The sequence below is a fragment of the Lottia gigantea genome (genome assembly GCF_000327385.1).
Source record: "Lottia gigantea unplaced genomic scaffold LOTGIsca_37, whole genome shotgun sequence".
Lineage (NCBI taxonomy): Eukaryota > Metazoa > Mollusca > Gastropoda > Lottiidae > Lottia > Lottia gigantea.
This window is the reverse complement of record NW_008709259.1, coordinates 1,766,828-1,788,001: the sequence shown is the minus strand read 5'-3', so window position 1 is coordinate 1,788,001 and position 21,174 is coordinate 1,766,828. Positions and strand designations below refer to the sequence as shown.

The following is a 21,174-nucleotide window of genomic DNA, read 5'->3' as shown; positions in this document are numbered from 1 at the left end:
GAAGTACCAATTTTTTTTTGGTTCCATTTAAGCAAATGATTGTCCAAGGTATTTTTTGGAGAACCAGTTTTCAGCGTTATGACAGCACCGCCATTTTCTGGTTACCGCTTTTGCAGTTACATTAATGAATCGTAACATTCATATTAAGTTTTTGTGCAGATGTGTTTTAAATGTTTTAGATACAGGTTCGACATATTTGTGAAATATCTATACTGTTTATCTAACATTTGAACTTATGGCAAGTTAAAAATATTTAAAAATTAAAACTAGTTTAGTTTTGATTGACAGTAATTGGAATGTTGACACGTACTTCCGGTTCGTATTATTAAAGGAAATGACATATTGAATACTCACTTCAGACTCTTATATATTTTGGTAATCAAACCCAATTCAATTTAGTTGAAAACGCGAATTAAAGGGATTGTAAAAAGGTTTTCTAAACTTTTTATTTGTATTCGAGACACTAAATTTTAAATGGCAGGACCAGCAGACGTCTGTCTGAAAATTAGAGTAAAAATCGATGCTATCAGTGTTCCCAAAAGTAATAAAAAGTTTGGAAAATCTGTTTACAATCCAATTATAAGGAAAACTAATATATCGGGGTATGTCAGTTTATTTGATAAACGAGTATATGTTCAGAAGCATATCGCATTATTACAACGAAAAGTACATGAATAAATTATACCCCATTAAATGAAAAAAAATATCAAAATAAACAATATTAGACGGCTTCTCTTATAGGATGTCGAATTGACAAACTCATTCACAGAGTGGCAGTAGGTGTTCTGAAAAGGTGAATATTTCTGCCTCAAAAGCTACATAGTGGAGCTCAAATTCAGATAGGTTTCTGGGAAAGGAAAACATGGAAAATAATCATCAACAATTTTTGCTTTATACAAGTAATATTGAAGCATGTAAATTTTAAATATTATTTAATTTGAAACGCAAGACTGTCAAGAATGCCAATAAATGCATAATTTTTTCCAAACACATGATGATTTTCTTTCCATTTCCTGTAGCGACTACCAGATCACGCACGGTATATAAATAATGCTGTATCTTGATAAAGATTGACTCGATGGCATCTGCATGTACATTTATATAAGTTCTATCATTATTTATAAATAATTGCAGCAAGTGTATCCTTGATTTAATCAAATTCTCATAAAGAAATGCCAGAACGACTAGACACTTTGCATGCCTATGGCATTTGATCGAAATTATTTTATATACTTTGTAAAAAATGAGATTTAAAATTAGAATCTCAAATTCTCAATCTATTTATCCTTTTTTTAAATTCTTATATTCATCCAAACCAATCCAAAGATGGGTGTCTGATGTTCACGAAGACTTCATGCCAGGAACCTCATCTCTGTAACTTGGAAGCAGAATTTCCCTTGAAACAAAAGATCTCGGAATAGCATACAACATAACCTCTGGTTCCATTTTGGTATAAAATGTCATTCATTTGAATATATTTTTTGATTTTTTTTCTTTGTGATTTTTTCCAAATAATTTGAGTGAATTTAAAAACCATGGTTGTATCCAAAATCATCCGGGCATCACAACCTTTCATTGTTCCTTTGGGATTTGAACTAAAATCCTCGATCAGGAAAGAATTGGTCTGAATCGTTAAAAAATATTTCTTTAGAATTTTGGAAATCCCGTGGGGGAGAAAAACATGTGAAAATTGTAAAATTCTACATACCATATTAACACGTGTTAGTTCTGCTAAATTTCCATCAGGGGCAATTCACTAAACACACATTAACACCGGAATGATAAACATAATTCGTTTATCAGAACACATCCTATTCAATTTCCTAATCTTTAATTTGATTGGTGTAATTTCTTACATTAGTAAGTAACAGTTGATTTAATTGGTTGCCGTCAGCTGTCAATCAATGTCTGGTTTAAGGAATGATAAATAGACTATTAGCACGTGAATAGCTACTACATAATCTACTGTATTAAATTACTATCAAATTTACCAAGGCGTAAAGAAATATTCCCCCTCACGAGAGTCGTTTCCGAGCAAAAGTTTGTTTCGACATACGTCATGAAACATTATAGTACTATAGTGCTGACAATTTTGCATTTGGCACCTCATTTTCCTTTGCCTACTTGGCATTTGGTCCGATATTTGGAACTGAAAATGTTCAATGAACCAAAAGACAGACCAAAACTGAATTGTTGGTTTTTAGACTAACGTATGAAATTATTGATCATTTTGCACCTCATTTTCCTTTCTCCCTGGCATTCGGTTTGTTATTTGTATCAAAAGTGTTCTAAGAAGTTGCAAAAATCTTGAAATAAGAAACAAAAAATGAAGTCCTATAAAGGCCATACACGTCTGCGTTTAGTTAGAAAACAATGGCGTCAACGTTGCTTGCTTGATATCAAAAATGTATTTATCTAACTCTAGTCAATATAAATATCTGTTGATGTACTGAATTCTACTACTCCACGAACAATGGCAACCCGACACCTGAAATGTTTGCTTACACAAAACCTTCATATCAACATGAACAATCGAAATCTTTTGTCGTTTTTATTTTCATAAAAAAGGTCTCCAATGTTACCAAATGTCTAGTGTTTGGTCTACTGTTGCCCCATTCTGTGAATCTACAAGGAATAAATTTTTAATAGCTTTAGATAGTAACTCAGAGCTGGCAGTTTTGAATAACATTTTGTAAAATGTACTAACAAGAGAAAAGAAAATAATTTGATGTCAGTTCGAAAAAGCCTTGACGCCAACGTTACCTTCATTAACACGTTTATTTTCTTTCTTGGGAGATGTTTTCGAGGTTTAGCTGTCTGATTAATAAAATTTGCTTTTTTAAATTAAATGCAACGGATCCTTCCAGATTATTATAAGCAGGTGCCAAATATTATACGATTATCTATCATTTCCCGAAACTCTCATGGACAAGGGACATGTCCGTAGCTAGCCCAGGGTCTCATGAGGGTGGGGGAGGTGTCATTTTTTAAGAGGGGCTCAACTACAGCGACTCAACAGGTCATTTAAGTTATTTACATTTTCAGAGGGGGGGGGGGGGGTGCAAAATTTTCTTAGTGGTGCATGGACCCCCTGGCCTTCCTCTAGCTACGAGCCTGACCAGGGAAGTACATTTTTAAGAGGGAATTTTGACCTAAAGCTCATCAAATGCTCATAATAGTTCATGTGAACTTGTAGAAAATCGTTATGTATTCAAATGATATTTAGTCTGGAAATATTTTTCTTTTCTGCCAGAACTTTTTTTTAGCCCAAAAATCTGTTAATAGAGCGGGAGTAAATTAAAACCAAATTGTGTGTATATTTGTATAGAATCTGACATGTATTGTTTTAGTTCTGTTGGTAGTTTTAAACATATGGTGAATATTGCATTGCCTTCTGTTTATATTCATGGAGATTACAGAAGTCTGTAGACACACGTCAATCAAATTATCTTGCAATTACTATACCATTTTTTAAAGCACAGTTTTGAATAAAGAACTTTTTTTGCAAGTTTGTTTTTTTGATTCCAGGGGTACCTTTCATAAATAAAATAATTCCATTATAATGATTTCAGCATATTTCTGGGCCTCATTGATCTAATATCAAAAATGACTTTAGATAAAGTTTTATAACAGATTACTTAAAAGTTGAATCATTGGGTAAGAGGGCTGAGTAGGTGCGAAGGAATTGCCAAGGGGGTTCAACAGACAATACCTTCACCATGTTAAACAATTAGAAAGAATCATAGAAGAATCAGGCTTGTCAAGAATGTGTTTCACCCCAATGATGTGGCAGTAGAAAATCTCAGTTGGTAGAGAGTTGGATTGTCATCTGCTAGGCGATTAGGTGCCGTGGGTTCCAATACTTCTCAAGGTAAAATTCTGATGCCTGTGCCAGTGCTTCCAATAGTCAGTCGGCTTTCACCCTTAATACCCAATGACTTGCTACACAGAATAATGGAAATAAGTTTTATTGGTAAAAGTTTAAAATTTGTCAACATTAAATATTAAAATATCACAAATTTTATTCACAACATAACAAATGCATAAAGGCACATTTCATCACAATAGATTTTAAAAATTAAAAAAATATCTGACAATATCATTTCTAATTAATTAAAAAAATATCTGACAATATCATTTCTAATTAATTAAAAAAATATCTGACAATATCATTTCTAATTAATGAACAAAAAATATCTGACAATATCATTTCTAATTAATGAAAAAATATCTGACAATATCATTTCCAATTAATAAAAAAATATCTGACAATATCATTTCTAATTAATGAAAAAATATCTGACAATATCATTTCTACTTAATTAAAAAAATATCTGACAATATCATTTCTAATTAATTAAATACCTATTTTAATTTTAATCAAAATAATTCAATAACAGCTTCAATATCATCAATACCAACAAATGGGTAACACTAAAGTATTTGGTAAGTTTTTTCCACTACAAACTATCAATAACTCTTTTCAAAATGAAAACCTGACAATCAGTTTGTCTACAATTAAAATTGATTCATGAGATTGATCTGCATCTGCTGATACAACAAACTTCATAAATCGTCATATAGTAATAGTGCCAGTTGTTTTCAAGTCTTAAATCACTAGCTTGAAATCACCAATAACTTAATATAGTAATAGTACCAGGTCGTTCTGGAGAAGCTGTTATAAGTTTCGTATCACTGACCCACATTAGATGTAATAATGTTGGATGTCTGTGGACTACATTTAATAATTCACCTTTCTGCAAAAAACAAAATATTATTATGGATTTTTAATGAACAACACTGCATAAAATTTATTTTGTCAAATCAAGCCTTAAATGAATGATGGTAATTTGGAAAGGACCAAAGGTCAGTTGGTATGAAGGATCCTTTTGCTATATCAATGGTTCTTTTGTATTCTGTATTGAGATTTGTCCTGGAAGCTCTTGGCCAGATCTTGAGATTGATCGTTCTAATTAAGGAACAATTGTAACTGATTCCTAATTAGTAATTAGCCGTTCTTATTCACTGATTACAATTGATTGTTTTCTGTCAAGACCATTGTATTCACTGAACATGTATTGAATTATTTGTAAGAAAATTGTGAACTTCTCAAATTTGATGGAGCTATACGGCTTTTTGATTTTCCAACACTTTGTTGGACCAGTGCTCTTGACTTGTTCAGAATTCAAAATGTTTAATGGGAGTAATTGTAGCATCTAGCTCGTATGTTGCTAATTTTACTTTTTTGGAAACTTGCTCTGTCCATGTCTGACAACTCAAATGCTTAATGGAAGAAATTGTTTTATTTTTTATTTTACAGATCTCCAGATCTTTAGAATATGGATTCTCAAACTGACCTTGTAATTCCAGACAACAATTTTTTTCTGATCACCACCACTAACTAATCTATCATTGTTAATATATAAACATCGAACTATTCCAATATGTTGATTTAATACATGTCTACATTCACCTACAAAAATATATTTTCAATCTATTGCAAATGTTCATATCTTTCAGGGCCATATATAGGGGCTTTTTTCAATGGAGCAAAAAAAACCAAACAAATTGGGGGATGGGGATTGAAGGGTTGGAATAGACTTCAAACGGTAACCATCTTTTTTGTAGACATCATATTCATATTTTAAATTTTACAGCAAAATCCCTTTTTTTAGAATTTTTTATTCCTCAAATTCCCTATTTGCATACTGGTCCTGTTTATAAAATTTAACAAGTTGGTGACAACTCTATAAAGATTTCATTTTGGGATTTTTCCAAGAATCCAAAGATAAATTATTTGCTTGCAAATGTTTTGTATATAACAATGCTTCAGGCCTAAAAATGCATGAATTTATATGAATATGTTTGGCAATGACTTTCAGAAGTATGTACAAGTTGTAATGTAGAAATACACATGGTAACATTTAAATATGACTGAAAAAAAAAAAAAAAAAAAAATTCCAACCCTCTTAGACATGCAATTATAAAGTCTATCTCGTTAACCTTCTCTAATTATTATCTTGAAAGAGGAAAATAATTCTTATATTATCTTTGACATAGACATATTTATTACCATTAACCAGCAGAATCTTATCTATAATTATAGTCTTAATTCAACATCTCTTGAAATAACTACCCTTAACTAGTTGATCTTCATAAATGAATGCCATTTGGAATTTTTTTTTTTTTTTTTTCGAAGGTTCCTGTTTAGATAGTTCTTTAAATTTGATCTGTAAAGAGGATATAGACATCTAAAAATTTGCTTCACCAGTTGATAAGAGTTTAATTTCAGCCATCCAGATCACTTTTCAGAATTGAATTTTGATGTCTGATTCGCTTATAATTTAACAAGAGAGTACTGTGCTAGTTTAAACTGGTTACTGTCTGGGCATCTTCACATTACTGAACTTCATACCTTGATTGCAATAGCTACCTTTCTTGTAATCCGAAATGCAGCACTTTGATTGGAAAGTAGGCCGATGAATACAGCCAATCAGAGTCCTCAAAAGAAAAGCTGTAAACAGTCAAGGTATAAGTATGAAGTCATCTACCAACCAACCTATCTTGACATTGTGAAGATGCTGTCTGGGAGGCAATAACTTTCTAGCTTACTATTCTCATTCTCATTCTCATTCTTATATTATACATCATAATATAAAATGTGAAATAGATAGCCGGCATTGAGCTCTACCAGAACGGAAGACGCACACATAAAGAACTAGACAGAATTGTCAGATCAGTCTGCTAAATGAAAGGATAGATTCATCTGACTGACTCAAAGCCACTTGAGAAATCTTCATGAAAGCAATTGTCAGCATTATTGATGAAATACATTTTTTGAGGAACAACTGTCAAAATCAACATCCAATTTTAGTATGAAAACATAATGAAAATCAATAACAATCAAATAATTGATAAAAAAAAAAATTACTTAAGAAATTGGCCATTGATTGGATAGTAATCAACAAATTGTTTATTTATGGTAATGACAATAAAAAGTAATTAATTTTATTGTGTTAAAGACTCACAAGCAGCATTAAAGGGACATTCTGCTTTTTTTCTATGTCAATTTTTTTTTTTGCATAAATTTGTGTAAACTATACACCAAAATCTAGAGAAATGTGCCCTTTAATATAACTTTTAAAAATGCAGCCGTTAATCTTTAAAGGCCAAAATCATTAAAAAACATTACTTAAAGATATTAAGTTCGTTATTCTTTTTAGAAGCTGTTAGAAAACTACTGTGCGGATTTGAGTAAAATAAACGCCTAATTCTAGAGAAATATGTCTCCTACGTTTTCTAAAGGTTTCAACTAATAACATCGAGCCATTATAAAGTACTCTTTGTTTTTAATCAACCCTTTTAAAACAAATTCAGTTTGACAGAAGATACATAGATATAAATAGCAGACTTTAGAAATATTTTCAGGTATAATTTACGATGTTTTTGATACTGAAAATGTTTTACAAATAGCAGAATATTCCTTCAAAGTCCCCAGTTGTACTAGTTGAACATTGACCTCTAGGTAAGCAAGCAAGCATCTTTCTGAGTCACTGGTTACCCTAAACCTTTTAAAACCTTAACCATTCAAAAGCTAATTTTTTCAAAAATTTTATCCTTAAAAAACTTATTTTTTAAATATAATCCTTTAATAACTTAAACCGTAAAAACCTTGTAATCACACTTTAAACCATATCCTTTCAAAATCGTATCCTTTGAAAATACTAACATTTAAAAACCATATCCTTTAAAAATCCTTGAAAGTGATAACTTTCAAAATCTTTTACAAATCTTACCCTTTGAAAATATTAACCCTTTAAAACTTTTTACAATTTAAAAACCTTATCTTTTACAAATTATATCCTTTAAAATTATCCTTTTAAAATCTTGTTCTTCAAAAACCTTTCAAAAATCATATCAAAAGGACTAAATTTTCACAAATATATTTTACAAATGTTTCTATTCAAAGAAATATGTAACATCTCAAGTAGTTATACTGAGCTAAGACAATTAGAAAAAACATTACAAATTCCAAAAAAAAGAGATCTTATTCAAATTTCTCAACATTTATGCAACCAAAGTATCAAGACACAAAAAAACTGCCAAATATGAGAACAAACTGCAATTTAAAATATAGCAACGTAATTCACAGACGGCAAATCCTTAATTATATGGAGTAATTATTTCGGCCTTAAAACAAGTATTAAAAGATTAACATCAAATCAAAATTGACGTAATATCTGTATCGCATGAATAATTTTCCCAGAAGCCTAAAACTTCAGAATAATAAATTGATGAAAGACGGACCAAATAAAACCATCAAAACATCGTATCAGAAAATTACAATTTCATAAAAAGCAATGAAGTGAGATTGAAAATAGACAACTTTGACCTTTTTTCCAATGATTGCACATCAGAATGCTACTAATAATGAAAAGTTTGATGACCCACAAATTTTGCTGATAACCAGACGGGCAAGTTCGACAATGAAACAGCACTCGAGAAAATTAAATGTTGGCGAACGGAGAAAAAGCACGATATGGTCCAGTGCTTAGACAAGTAGCCTTTTAGACAGACAATGTCAAAATATGTGTGACATCATTAATTAGGGGAACTTGAAGAGTAGAAAGTTAAATTTACATCTGATTATAGTGACACTTTACCACAGGGACATTTCTAATACACTCTTACTGAGATGATAGTTTCCTTGATTCAACTACTTTGCCTTGATCTCTATTCCATGTCCATGATTAGAAAATAATGATTCCAAAAAACCTGATTTTAATTGCATCCTCCAAGGTTATTAGATAGCTAAAATATGAAAATAATTTTTGTAACGGAAAATTTCACACCTTTTTCATTTTATTGCAAACTTGATTTTGTCTTTCTATTCAAGCTATTCTTTGATATCTCATAATTTATTTCCAATTTCATTTCATTAACTTTCAAATTTAATTTCATTAAGTTTCAAATTTCATTTCATTAAGTTTCCAATTTCATTTCATTAAGTGTCAAATTTCATTTCGTTAAGTTTCAAATTTCATTTCATTAAGCTTCAAATTTAATTTCATTAAGTTTCCAATTTCATTTCATTAAGTTTCAAATTTCATTTCATTAAGTTTCAAATTTCATTTCTTTAAGCGTCAAATTTCATTTCGTTAAGTTTCAAATTTCATTTCGTTAAGTTTCAAATTTCATTTCTTTAAGTTTCAAATTTCATTTCATTAAGTGTCAAATTTCATTTCGTTAAGTGTCAAATTTCATTTCGTTAAGTTTCAAATTTCATTTCATTAAGTTTCCAATTTCATTTCATTAAGTTTCAAATTTCATTTCATTAAGTTTCAAATTTCATTTCTTTAAGTTTCAAATTTCATTTCATTAAGTTTCAAATTTCATTTCTTTAAGTGTCAAATTTCATTTCATTAAAAGTATCAAATTTCATTTCATTAAGTTTCCAATTTCATTTCATTAAGTTTCATATTTCATTTCATTAAGTTTCAAATTCCATTTCATTAAGTTTCAAATTTCATTTCATTAAGTTTCAAATTTCATTTCATTAAGTTTCAAATTTCATTTCATTAAGTGTTAAATTTCATTTTTATTCTTACTCAAGTTTTATTCTTCAGTAAAATTCATTCATGTTGGGTCTCAGATTCTGGCAGTATTTCTATCTTACAGACAGAAGATTTCCAAACTCCCAATTGACATGTATTACAAATGCTACCAGGAATAGAGTTTGACGATAATAAGAGGAAATATCTTTCGTCCTTCTTCTCCACCGATCTGTTATTAACTCAAGTGGGCAATTTTCATTAACACACCAACTGTCTGACTTTCTACAGTCTTAATGCATTTTAAGATGTAATCAGGAATATTTTAGTTCCACTGTCTCGCAGGATTTCAATCTAATGTACAACATGCAATGCTTTCAGACTTTAAAAGTTCTGCCTGCCAATTATATGATTTCATAGTGCAGGAGGCCAAGTAGTTCACTTGAATTCATTCATTACAACGAATTAGATTTGTTTTTTAAAACACTGCATTAAAAGAAGATATTTTGCTAAAAATCATTTAACATGGGGACAGTTTTTGTTTAAAGTTGCTTTACTTTTGAGAAGCTTATATATGAAATTTCATGAAATGGAGTTTTACGTCCAACTTTTCCTGTTTGGAATAATGAGGACAGACAATGCCATGCAGTGTGCAATGAGGGAAATTTTGCCAGGACAGCAGCATTAACGTATTATTTCTTTATTGTTTTAGAGTTTTTTTTGTGTGGTTTAATGCCCTATGTGGTTTAGTATTGTGATATTGTTCTTATCTTTGTTTGTTGTCACCAAATTTTTAAATTTTCATCTGTCTATGGATCATTAGTGTGGATCATCATTTCACTGTAACCTATTTATAAGACAGTGGATGCTAACCACTTCTATCAACTATATTACCAAACATCAGTTATAAAGTTATAAATCAATAAATATAGAAACTTTGAAGATAAAATGTAAAAATATTTTCCATTACACCATATCATGATAATGTATCGTATCCTTAACCTTGTATCGCAATACAATCATATCGTGGCATGATTGACGATACCCAGCACTATCCTGTTGCATACAGGACCTCAGTTTATTGTCCTATTTGAACGACTAGATGCATATTACAAGTAAATCTGCTCCAGGGAGAAAATAGGTTAAAAAGAATCCAAACTGCCAACTACTCAATCAGATTTCCATTCTGAAATCCATTTTTAAAATGATGGCTTTTCTGTCAAATTGAAGACTCAAATCAACTCTAAGATATAATTTTACTGGACAAAACACAAAATCAATATCAGTAACATCTAAAGATATCATTTTCATTCCTGCCAATCTGCCATCTACAGACAAACTCTCTCAGTTGTTGTCAAAATCATGTCAATTCCATTAACACTAACATGCTGTTATTTGATTGAATTAGAAACTTAAAATAGGGGATAAAAGTTAGATGGAAATTTCAACTGTCAAAATCTCTTGTCATTTCAATTTAACTTAGTTACTTTGGTTAAAGGGATACTGTGCTCTAGTTATTAAAGTGATACTACGTCTTAGAATGAACATAAAATTTAAGTTCTTGAAATGGTCAATATGAGCCTCTTTCATAAAGGCCTTAAAGTAACAACGGTTTTACCTTTTGTTTTTTGATAAAATGTTGAGCTTTAAACCACTAAGATTATAGTACTGCATAGCTTTAATAATATAATCTAATATACTTGATCTAACTTGACATCTGTCTTATATTTAATTAAAGATTTGAATCTTGAAATATTTTTTGGTCTTTGTTTACAATAATTGATTTAATCTACCGCAAGAACCATTATAATCAAATCATCTTCAGTAAAAGTACAATCGTTTTATGAACTATCTAAACCCTAAATCAAAACATCTTTTCAGTGGGGATTTGCCCCTCCCAGCTTCACAGTAAAATAAGTTGTACTCAGAATTCTACCCCTCTTCATTCTTAAGTAAGTTCAATGTATGATTTATGTAGGTTTTTTGCTTCTAAAGAACACTCTAATGGCCTATAGTAGAGTACCGCCTATGGATTTGGAATCTTAGCTCAGACAGTTGTACGACCATTAAATCAGTTTGGTGACAATCCTGATATTTTGACTAATGCATGTACTTAAAATGGATTGTAAAGAGGTTTTCTAAATTTATTATGTGGAATTGCAGGAACCACAGACATTTGATAAGAAATTGGAATGGTACAAATTAATGCTATCAGTGTACCCGATACACATAAAAAATTTAGAAAACCTTTTTACAATCCCTTTAATGGCTACTGAAGAGGCAGATCGTGCATTGTTCAATGAGGGAAATTCTACCATGACTGTGGTATAACCACATTCTTCAACTCCAAACATCCAAACAGATCGTTAATGTGCAAAGCTAGTAGCACGTTTATTTACAATAATCTAGCACTGGATATTCCAGCTAGACAGCATGTGTCTTACTCTCTGATTGAGAAAATAGAAGTTACTAACTTACCAGTATGGTACCAGACTCTGACGGTACTATCAGATGATCCTGATGCTATTACAGACTGATTATATACTACACAATACTGAAAAAATGCAATTTATCCAGAATCATGAAGAATATTTGAAATGAAAGTATTTTGAATGGAAACCATCATATAGCTGTATATTCTAAGCTGTCTTAAAGGGACAGATGCACCATTCTTTTTGACCAATCATACTTTAGTATCAGAAATGGGAATATTTTATCTAAGCCAGCGAATCAGTAATACGGTTCACAGGTCACAGTCGAAATTTGAGCCTTTAAATCCATGTTTGTCCAGAATAATCCGCAATTGAATGTAAAAATGACGACTCATCAATTTAAAATACTCTGCGATATATAGAAATAAAATATATAGAAATAGCGAGTAAATTTCTTAGTTTGAGATATTTTTGAAGGAATTATGAGATTTTCGTACATTTGTAGTACTATTTACATATTTTCAAGATTCAAATCACCCCCCCAAAAATGGCGCTGGAACTATCCATTTAAAATTATTTTCATTTTCCTAAAACATAACTCTAAATATTTTTCTTCGTTATTTTTTGTGCTTTACTTCAATCATACTTTGATCTAAAATTTTTACATGAAAGGTTCAAATCCTAAACCAATGAAATGCTCTGTTCAGTAACAGTGTTACTTGGGAATTTTGAGGCCAAATTTAAAAATAGATAATTTTCAATGAATATTGATGAGAACTGATGTAGGATGTTGTCAGATCTAGAATAAGTGAAAAAGGCAAAAGAATAAGCAAATAAACAAACATTAATTTCATATTCCACTCAAAATATTATGTGAATTCTATGTCAGATTGCCAGTAGCATAAAAACACTTACAATTTCTCCAGTGTGTCCAGATAATATATGTTGACACTTGCCAGAGTTAGTGTTCCAGATTCTTATTTCACTATCAGCACTACCACTAATTATCTTCTTTCTATCGAACTGACAACATGTTACAACTGAAACCATTTATTATTTATGTACATGTAATAATTTTGCTTTAGCCCAGTTTACACCAAGCTGCTATAAAGCGTTGCGTTCCATTCTCCGTCCGGACCAGGCCCCGATAAAATGTGCCCAATTACATTACAGTAAACTCAAGTGGTCTGAGAATGGTTCTACAGTTGTAGAGTAAATGATAAGCGTTCTCGACACGGTTATCTGTGGAACTCTTCTTGAAGAAGTTAAAATTCACTTGGATGTAATTAACAATTTCACTAAATAATGACAATATTCCGCGGGAAAAGGTGAAGGTCGCTTCTGAGGAATGCACAGAAAAGTGTTCTAAGAATGGTTACGGTTAAAATTACACTAATTTATCGAGTCCCTTCTGAGAACAATTCTGAGAGTACCTCACCTTGGTGCACCAGAACGCTCCACCATTTACATTACAAAAAAATTCATCCGTTCCATTCTGAGAACCGTTCTGAGAACAGATAAATTTTGAAATGTTGAAGGGGTTATAGCTGAAAAGAACTCATCCTATTCACTGTATTGCATCTTACAATAGTAAAAGCAGTTGGTTTCTTAATATGGTGGAACAAAATGCTTATTCCGAAACATCTGCTTCTATTCCAGACTCTGGTAAGTCCAGAAAATCCCTGTAAAACAAGGCCTAGTTTTTCTGTCTCTACACCAGCGACAACTTTCAAAATAGCTATCAGAGGCTGGAATAAAGGCAGATGTTTCAGTCTACATAGTTCTATGGTGGCATTAAGACCATATATAATATCATTCAATAAGCACTATTACTACTTCAAAAAATTTCACGACTCACAGTTAACCATTAATTGTAAATAAGTTTTGTGCTTTTAGACAACTGAACTGTTAATAATGGCTTACCTTCAGTATGTCCCTCATAACGTAATTTCATCACACCATTATATATATCCCATAATATTAAAGTGTTATCCCAGGATCCTGAGATTACCATATTATCATTGCTATACAGGCACTGGAAAAATTAAAATGACAGTAAATTGCTGATTATGGTTTCAAATTTTCAAAGTTGGTGCCCACAAAAATAAATTATTGCACAGTATTATAAGGGTCAAATTCAATTTCATTTGATCGGGCCTTATTTATATTAAAAAATCTACTAAAAATCTGAAAAAAATAGATTACATAAACTGCATATTATTTTGAAATCTTTGTGAGGTCTATAGCACAGTCGGTTAGAGCATTGGTTCTTTACATGTGGGTGTGGGTTCCGATCTTGATCAGCGTGTGAAAGTCCAATGACCTTGAATAAGTCATCTTCACTCATAATTCCAGTGGATCCAGATGTAAATGGGTACGGAAAATCCCGGAAAGAGTAAATGCCAAGAGGTTTGGCCACGGACCAGCTGGTAGAAAGGATCCTTAACTGTGAACCTAAGTTGTTATCCAAATAAAGTTGTTTCTTTCTGTCTTCAGAAAGAGATTAATAAATCAGTTCTTACTTCAATATCATCAGAGTGACCATAAATTGTACATTTCAATTTTCTATCCAGCACAGACCATACACGAAGGGATCTACAACAAAAAAATACATAATAACAACTTCAAATGGTAATGAACACAACTATTGAATATTGTCCTACTTTACGAGTATAAAAGGAGAAATAGCTGTTATTTCATTTGCTAGAACAACCACAATAATTAATAGAAGCAATTTTAATTAAGGGGAGACAACCAACTATTAATAAAATCGCAGTCTTTAAACATTTCTTGGTCAATCATTTAAATGGGTTTTTTTTTTGTTAACATGAATATCAGCATCCAAATAGTGATAATAGTCACTAATCTTCATAAGGAAAGATAATACTTTAGGACTTTTCAACTCGATTTCCTCCTGTCAGTCATGCAGATTAGAGGGGGTGGCACATCCAGTCGTTTGGATGAGACAAAAACCAGTGGCCCGTTGTACTACAGGCAGTGCATATCAAAGATCCTTCAACAATTGATAAATAAGTAGGCTTATACAGCTGCACTGAAAAATTTACCTCATAGCACACATACCTGTCTTATTTAGCCTGATAAGTAGAGTGTAAATCTCTGTTCATATAATTTTTTTACAGGTTAATCAGTATAGTATATCATTTTAATTTTTAACCCAAGTATTCAAGAGCATATTGATTAAAGGGAGAGAATTTACTATTAACTAACCTATCAGAACCAGCACTGATAATAAACTCATTTAACAGAGTGATGTGATCCACACTACCAGCATGACCTCGGAAACTTAAACATTCTTTACCAGTTAGACTATCAAATATATGTATACTTCCATCAGCACATGATGTCACTACCAGACGATCCTAAATTAAAATCAAATATGTGTTTAAAATATCACATTATTTTTGTATTTTATTGTGACATATTTTAATATTTTTCTCCATTGAACAAATGTCTTGATAACTATTATTTTTAAAATTGGAAAAAAAACCAAAGAGCTATGACATTATCGATTATCAAAATCAAACAGGTTAATATCTCAGAGTTAAAAATGATAGATTTGCCATTTTCAAGGGTTGATTTGGGTATATACGTTAATATGCATCAGAAGTACTTGAAATGTATGAAAATAACATAGGAATTTCACTTCCTATTTCTATGTCTTTTCTACTTTCTCAAGAAAAGACGAGACATCATTTTAAAATACAAACACAGATAAATCTGGACAGACGACTTGCATTTTAGCTGTATGTCTACCAATTTCAAATTTAATCCAAATAGGTTAAAACTTTTTAGGTTCTAGAACGTTTATGAAGAAATGTAGGCTGATATGGGTGCCAACAATGAACGTCCACATAGAGATGAGCTTACCTTTAATTTAACACAAGTTATTGTATCAGAATGTACATCTATAGTATGTAAACATCTGCATGATTTCATATCCCATATCTTTAATATCTTATCATCACTACCACTAGCTATTATTTTACCTACAAAATATACAACAACATGATTTCATATCTGATATCTTTAATATCTTATCATCACTACCACTAGCTATTATTTCACCTACAATATATACAACATGATTTTATATCTCATATCTTTAATATCTTATCATCTCTACCACAAGCTATTATTTTACCTACAAAATACACAACATGATTTTATATCTCATATCTTTAATATCTTATCATCACTACCACAAGCTATTATTTTACCTACAAAATATACAACAACATGATTTTATATCCCATATCTTTAATATCTTATCATCACTACCACTAGCTATCATTTTACCTACAAAATAAACAACATGATTTTATATCTCATATCTTTAATATCTTATCATCACTACCACAAGCTATTATTTTACCTACAAAATACACAACAACATGATTTTATATCCCATATCTTTAATATCTTATCATCACTACCACTAGCTATTATTTTACCTACAAAATAAACAACATGATTTTATATCTCATATCTTTAATATCTTATCATCACTACCACAAGCTATTATTTTAACTACAAAATACACAACATGATTTTATATCCCATATCTTTAATATCTTATCATCACTACCACTAGCTATTATTTCACCTACAATATATACAACATGATTTTATATCTCATATCTTTAATATCTTATCATCACTACCACTAGCTATTATTTCACCTACAATATATACAACAACATGATTTTATATCCCATATCTTTAATATCTTATCATCTCTACCACTAGCTATTATTTTACCTACAAAATACACAACATGATTTTATATCCCATATCTTTAATATCTTATCATTACTACCACTAGCTATTATTTCACCTACAATATATACAACAACATGATTTTATATCTCATATCTTTAATATTTTATCATCACTACCACTAGCTATTATTTTACCTACAAAATACACAACAACATGATTTTATATCCCATATCTTTAATATTTTATCATCACTACCACTAGCTATTATTTTACCTACAAAATACACAACAACATGATTTTATATCTGATATCTTTAATATCTTATCATCACTACCACTAGCTATTATTTCACCTACAATATATATACAACAACATGATTTTATATCCCATATCTTTAATATCTTATCATCACTACCACTAGCTATTATTTTACCTACAATATATACAACAACATGATTTTATATCTCATATCTTTAAAATCTTATCATTACTACTACTAGCTATTATTTTACCTACAAAATACACAACATGATTTTATATCCCATATCTTTAAAATCTTATCATTACTACTACTAGCTATTATTTTACCTACAAAATACACAACATGATTTTATATCCCATATCTTTAATATCTTATCATTACTACCACTAGCTATTATTTCACCTACAATATATACAACAACATGATTTTATATCTCATATCTTTAATATTTTATCATCACTACCACTAGCTATTATTTTACCTACAATATATACAACAACATGATTTTATATCCCATATCTTTAATATCTTATCATCACTACCACTAGCTATTATTTTACCTACAAAATACACAACATGATTTTATATCCCATATCTTTAATATCTTATCATTACTACCACTAGCTATTATTTCACCTACAAAATATACAACAACATGATTTTATATCCCATATCTTTAATATCTTATCATCACTACTACTAGCTATTATTTCACCTACAATATATACAACAACATGATTTTATATCCCATATCTTTAATATCTTATCATCACTACCACTAGCTATTATTTTACCTACAAAAAACACAACAACATGATTTTATATCTGATATCTTTAATATCTTATCATCACTACCACTAGCTATTATTTCACCTACAATATATACAACAACATGATTTTATATCTCATATCTTTAATATATTATCATCACTACCACTAGCTATTATTTCACCTACAATATATACAACAACATGATTTCCATATCTTGTATCTTTAATATCTTATCATCATCACTACTACTAGCTATTATTTTACCTACAAAATATACAACATGATTTTATATCTCATATCTTTTATATCTTATCATCACTACCACAAGCTATTATTTTACCTACAAAATACACAACATGATTTTATATCCCATATCTTTAATATCTTATCATTACTACCACTAGCTATTATTTTACCTACAAAATACACAACATGATTTTATATCCCATATCTTTAATATCTTATCATTACTACTACTAGCTATTATTTTACCTACAAAATATACAACATGATTTTATATCCCATATCTTTAATATCTTATCATTACTACTACTAGCTATTATTTTACCTACAAAATATACAACAACATGATTTTATATCCCATATCTTTAATATCTTATCATTACTACTACTAGCTATTATTTTACCTACAAAATATACAACAACATGATTTTATATCCCATATCTTTAATATCTTATCATTACTACTACTAGCTATTATTTTACCTACAAAATATACAAAAACATGATTTTATATCTCATATCTTTAATATTTTATCATCTTATACTTACCATTGCTGTCTAAAGCCGTAACTTTTTCTCTATGCCCTCGTAATATAGGAGCAACTGTATATCTTCCTTTAGCCCAATTATTATTCAAATGTTTCACTCTAATAAAAGTATTCTTCCATTTACATATTGGCGTCAGTCTGGTATTCTTTTGTACTGAAAAGAGTATTCGGAGATCTAAATTAGAGAAGACCGAGATTTTTAATTGACCAGTCATTTACATGTACCTGGATATGATCGTCGAAAGTCTTGCATTACCAGTAAAGATCACTTTCAGAATTTATGTTTGTCTAAACTTATTAATCATGGCAATAGAATTTGTGATTTATGATTGGTTAAAACTCTTAATTATATGCAACAAGAACAAAATTAAGAATACATGATAATTCATAAGAAACACCAATTAATCAAATGGTTTGCTTAATTTGACACTAAAAAATAAGGAAACCCATCTTTAAATATTTTTTCATTGATTTTGACATATTACATCTATTAGTGTTAAATGCTGCAATTTTGCAGAATGCATTGTGCACATTGAAATTTATTACAATTTTTACCTTCCAATATAAACACTGGAGAGTTTCCAGAGATATTAGTTGAGTTAGGGTATAATGGTTCTTCTCTGACTATATCAAAATCTACACCATATTTCAACCATCCACGACACATACAATGATGTATCCTTAAAGTAGATACATGATACACTTTAAGATACACAATTCCAAGTATGAATTCTAAAATAGCTCAGGTAAATTAACATAATTTGTCAGTAGGTCAATAGTTTTAAAGGCTAAGGCCTAATGTTGGTAAATGAGAAATTTCACAAAGATGCAGCTCTAAATCTTATGTTAACAGAAAAACCATGCCAACTCTTTACATTTTTAGATTTTAGAATGTCTTAAAACCTTTAAAGGGACATTCTGCTTTTTTTGTAGGTCGAAAAAATTTTTGCTCAAATTTGTGAAAACTATACACTGATCTAGATAAATGTGCCCTTTAACATAATCTGAAAGTTTATCCAATCAAAATCCAGCCATTAACTTTTAACGCCAAAAATATTTAAAGACATTACGTAAGGTTCTTAAGTTTGTTATGCTTTTTGGAAGCTGTTAGAAAACTAATTTGAGTAAAATAAAAAATTAGTACACTCCGTTTTTAATCAACCCTTTTAAAATGAATTAAGTTTGATCAAGAAGATACATAAATATTAATAGTTTTTGATAATGAAAAAAAGGAGAATTCCCCTTTAACATAATGCAAAAACCTGCTTGTTTCTTGTTTGAACGATATTACCATTACCATGAAAATCAAAAGAAGCCTTCTCAACCAATGGTTAAGACAAACTCTTCAATGGAGATTAGACCACAATGGTGGAAAAATTTAGTGATCTTACCATAAGACATTAACATTAGATATTTCTCTCCAGTTGAGACAAGTTTCACTGAAAGATGCCAAGTCAACTGGACTTAAATAACTTAAAATCTTCTCAGTTGTTTCATTTGGTAGTATGCTAGTAAAATCCATTGTGAACTATAACATCACCATCATCACTGTGGCTCTAGATCAATAGACATTTTGGAATGGACCTAAAAGAAAAATAAAACAAAAAACTCATAAATTTCTCATCAGAATCTGCAGAACCAAAGGCTCTATATTTCTTAGACTTTTAGACAAATTACAATTAAGCCCAGATTTGCTTTGAAATTACTTAATTGAATCAAAAAAGTCGAAGTTTCAATACCATAAACTAAGTACCCAAAATTATATAGCCTGGTTGACATTAATATCTCATATCTTTATCATTGTTCAAAAACTTGCTCTTATTAATAGGATAGTTTCAACATGATAGAATTTCTGTAGTAGTAAATAACACCTTACATAACAGAGTACAAACTTCATGCTATAAACTGATTGATTGGAAATTTTAGCTCATATACTTAAAGGGATAGATGTGCCTTTCATTATTACCAATCATACTTTAGTCTCAAAAACTGGAATTTTTTAGCTAAGCCAATCAGTAATAGTGTATACTGCTCAATGTCGAATTTTGAGCCAACGAATCCATGTGTGACCAGAATAATTCGCGACTCGTCATTTTAATAAACTCTGGGATTTATAGAAAAGACGAAGATAGAAATTGTGGGTAAAAATTCTTAGTTTGAGATTAGTTTTTGATGGAATTATGCCATTTTTCGTACATTTCTAGTACTTCTGAAGACTATTTACATTTTTTCAAGACTCAAATCAAACCCCCAAAATGACATAAATATCATTAATATGGCATTGCTTTATGTAATATAAGATAGTACTACATGCATGCCAGAATGTCACTAGCCACTAATTTCACTAGTTTTGAAATAAAACTTGTCATATACCTCCACTAGTAGGCTACTACTAGAATAGTGGTTATGCAATGATAAATTAAGGATAACTGTAATTGCCTAATCTAATGAGGGTAGTGATAATAATGCATATTGCTGTATTGTTAGAACAATGCACTGAGGTATTTGGAATATTTTTAAAAGCAAGAATGATATCAATTATATTGAAGAAAGCAGATACCTCTGCGAAAAAACGAAAGTTGCTAACGACGCCATGGAGCACATAATACCCCTTTTCGTTGAAGAGC

At 30.2% G+C, this 21,174-nt stretch overlaps 1 protein-coding gene across 1 annotated transcript; it reads right to left on the bottom strand.

The window, feature by feature from the left end:
- Window positions 1–4,628: 4,628 nt before the first annotated feature.
- Window positions 4,629–21,135, bottom strand: LOTGIDRAFT_233304 (hypothetical protein; the record flags this gene model as incomplete). Its single annotated transcript, XM_009059093.1, has 24 exons — window positions 21,108–21,135; window positions 19,939–20,131; window positions 19,103–19,227; window positions 18,549–18,701; window positions 18,408–18,482; window positions 18,253–18,324; window positions 18,101–18,172; window positions 17,784–17,858; window positions 17,626–17,700; window positions 17,471–17,545; window positions 17,240–17,311; window positions 17,058–17,156; window positions 16,922–16,996; window positions 16,688–16,762; window positions 16,381–16,455; window positions 16,226–16,300; window positions 15,872–15,990; window positions 15,212–15,363; window positions 14,506–14,578; window positions 13,907–14,018; window positions 12,899–13,023; window positions 12,030–12,105; window positions 5,358–5,473; window positions 4,629–4,757 (listed from the first exon to the last, which is right to left on the bottom strand). Exons 2-24 carry the CDS (start codon window positions 20,067–20,069, stop codon window positions 4,629–4,631), a joined length of 2,226 nt encoding a protein of 741 aa, XP_009057341.1. The 5' UTR covers window positions 20,070–20,131; window positions 21,108–21,135.
- Window positions 21,136–21,174: the final 39 nt, after the last annotated feature.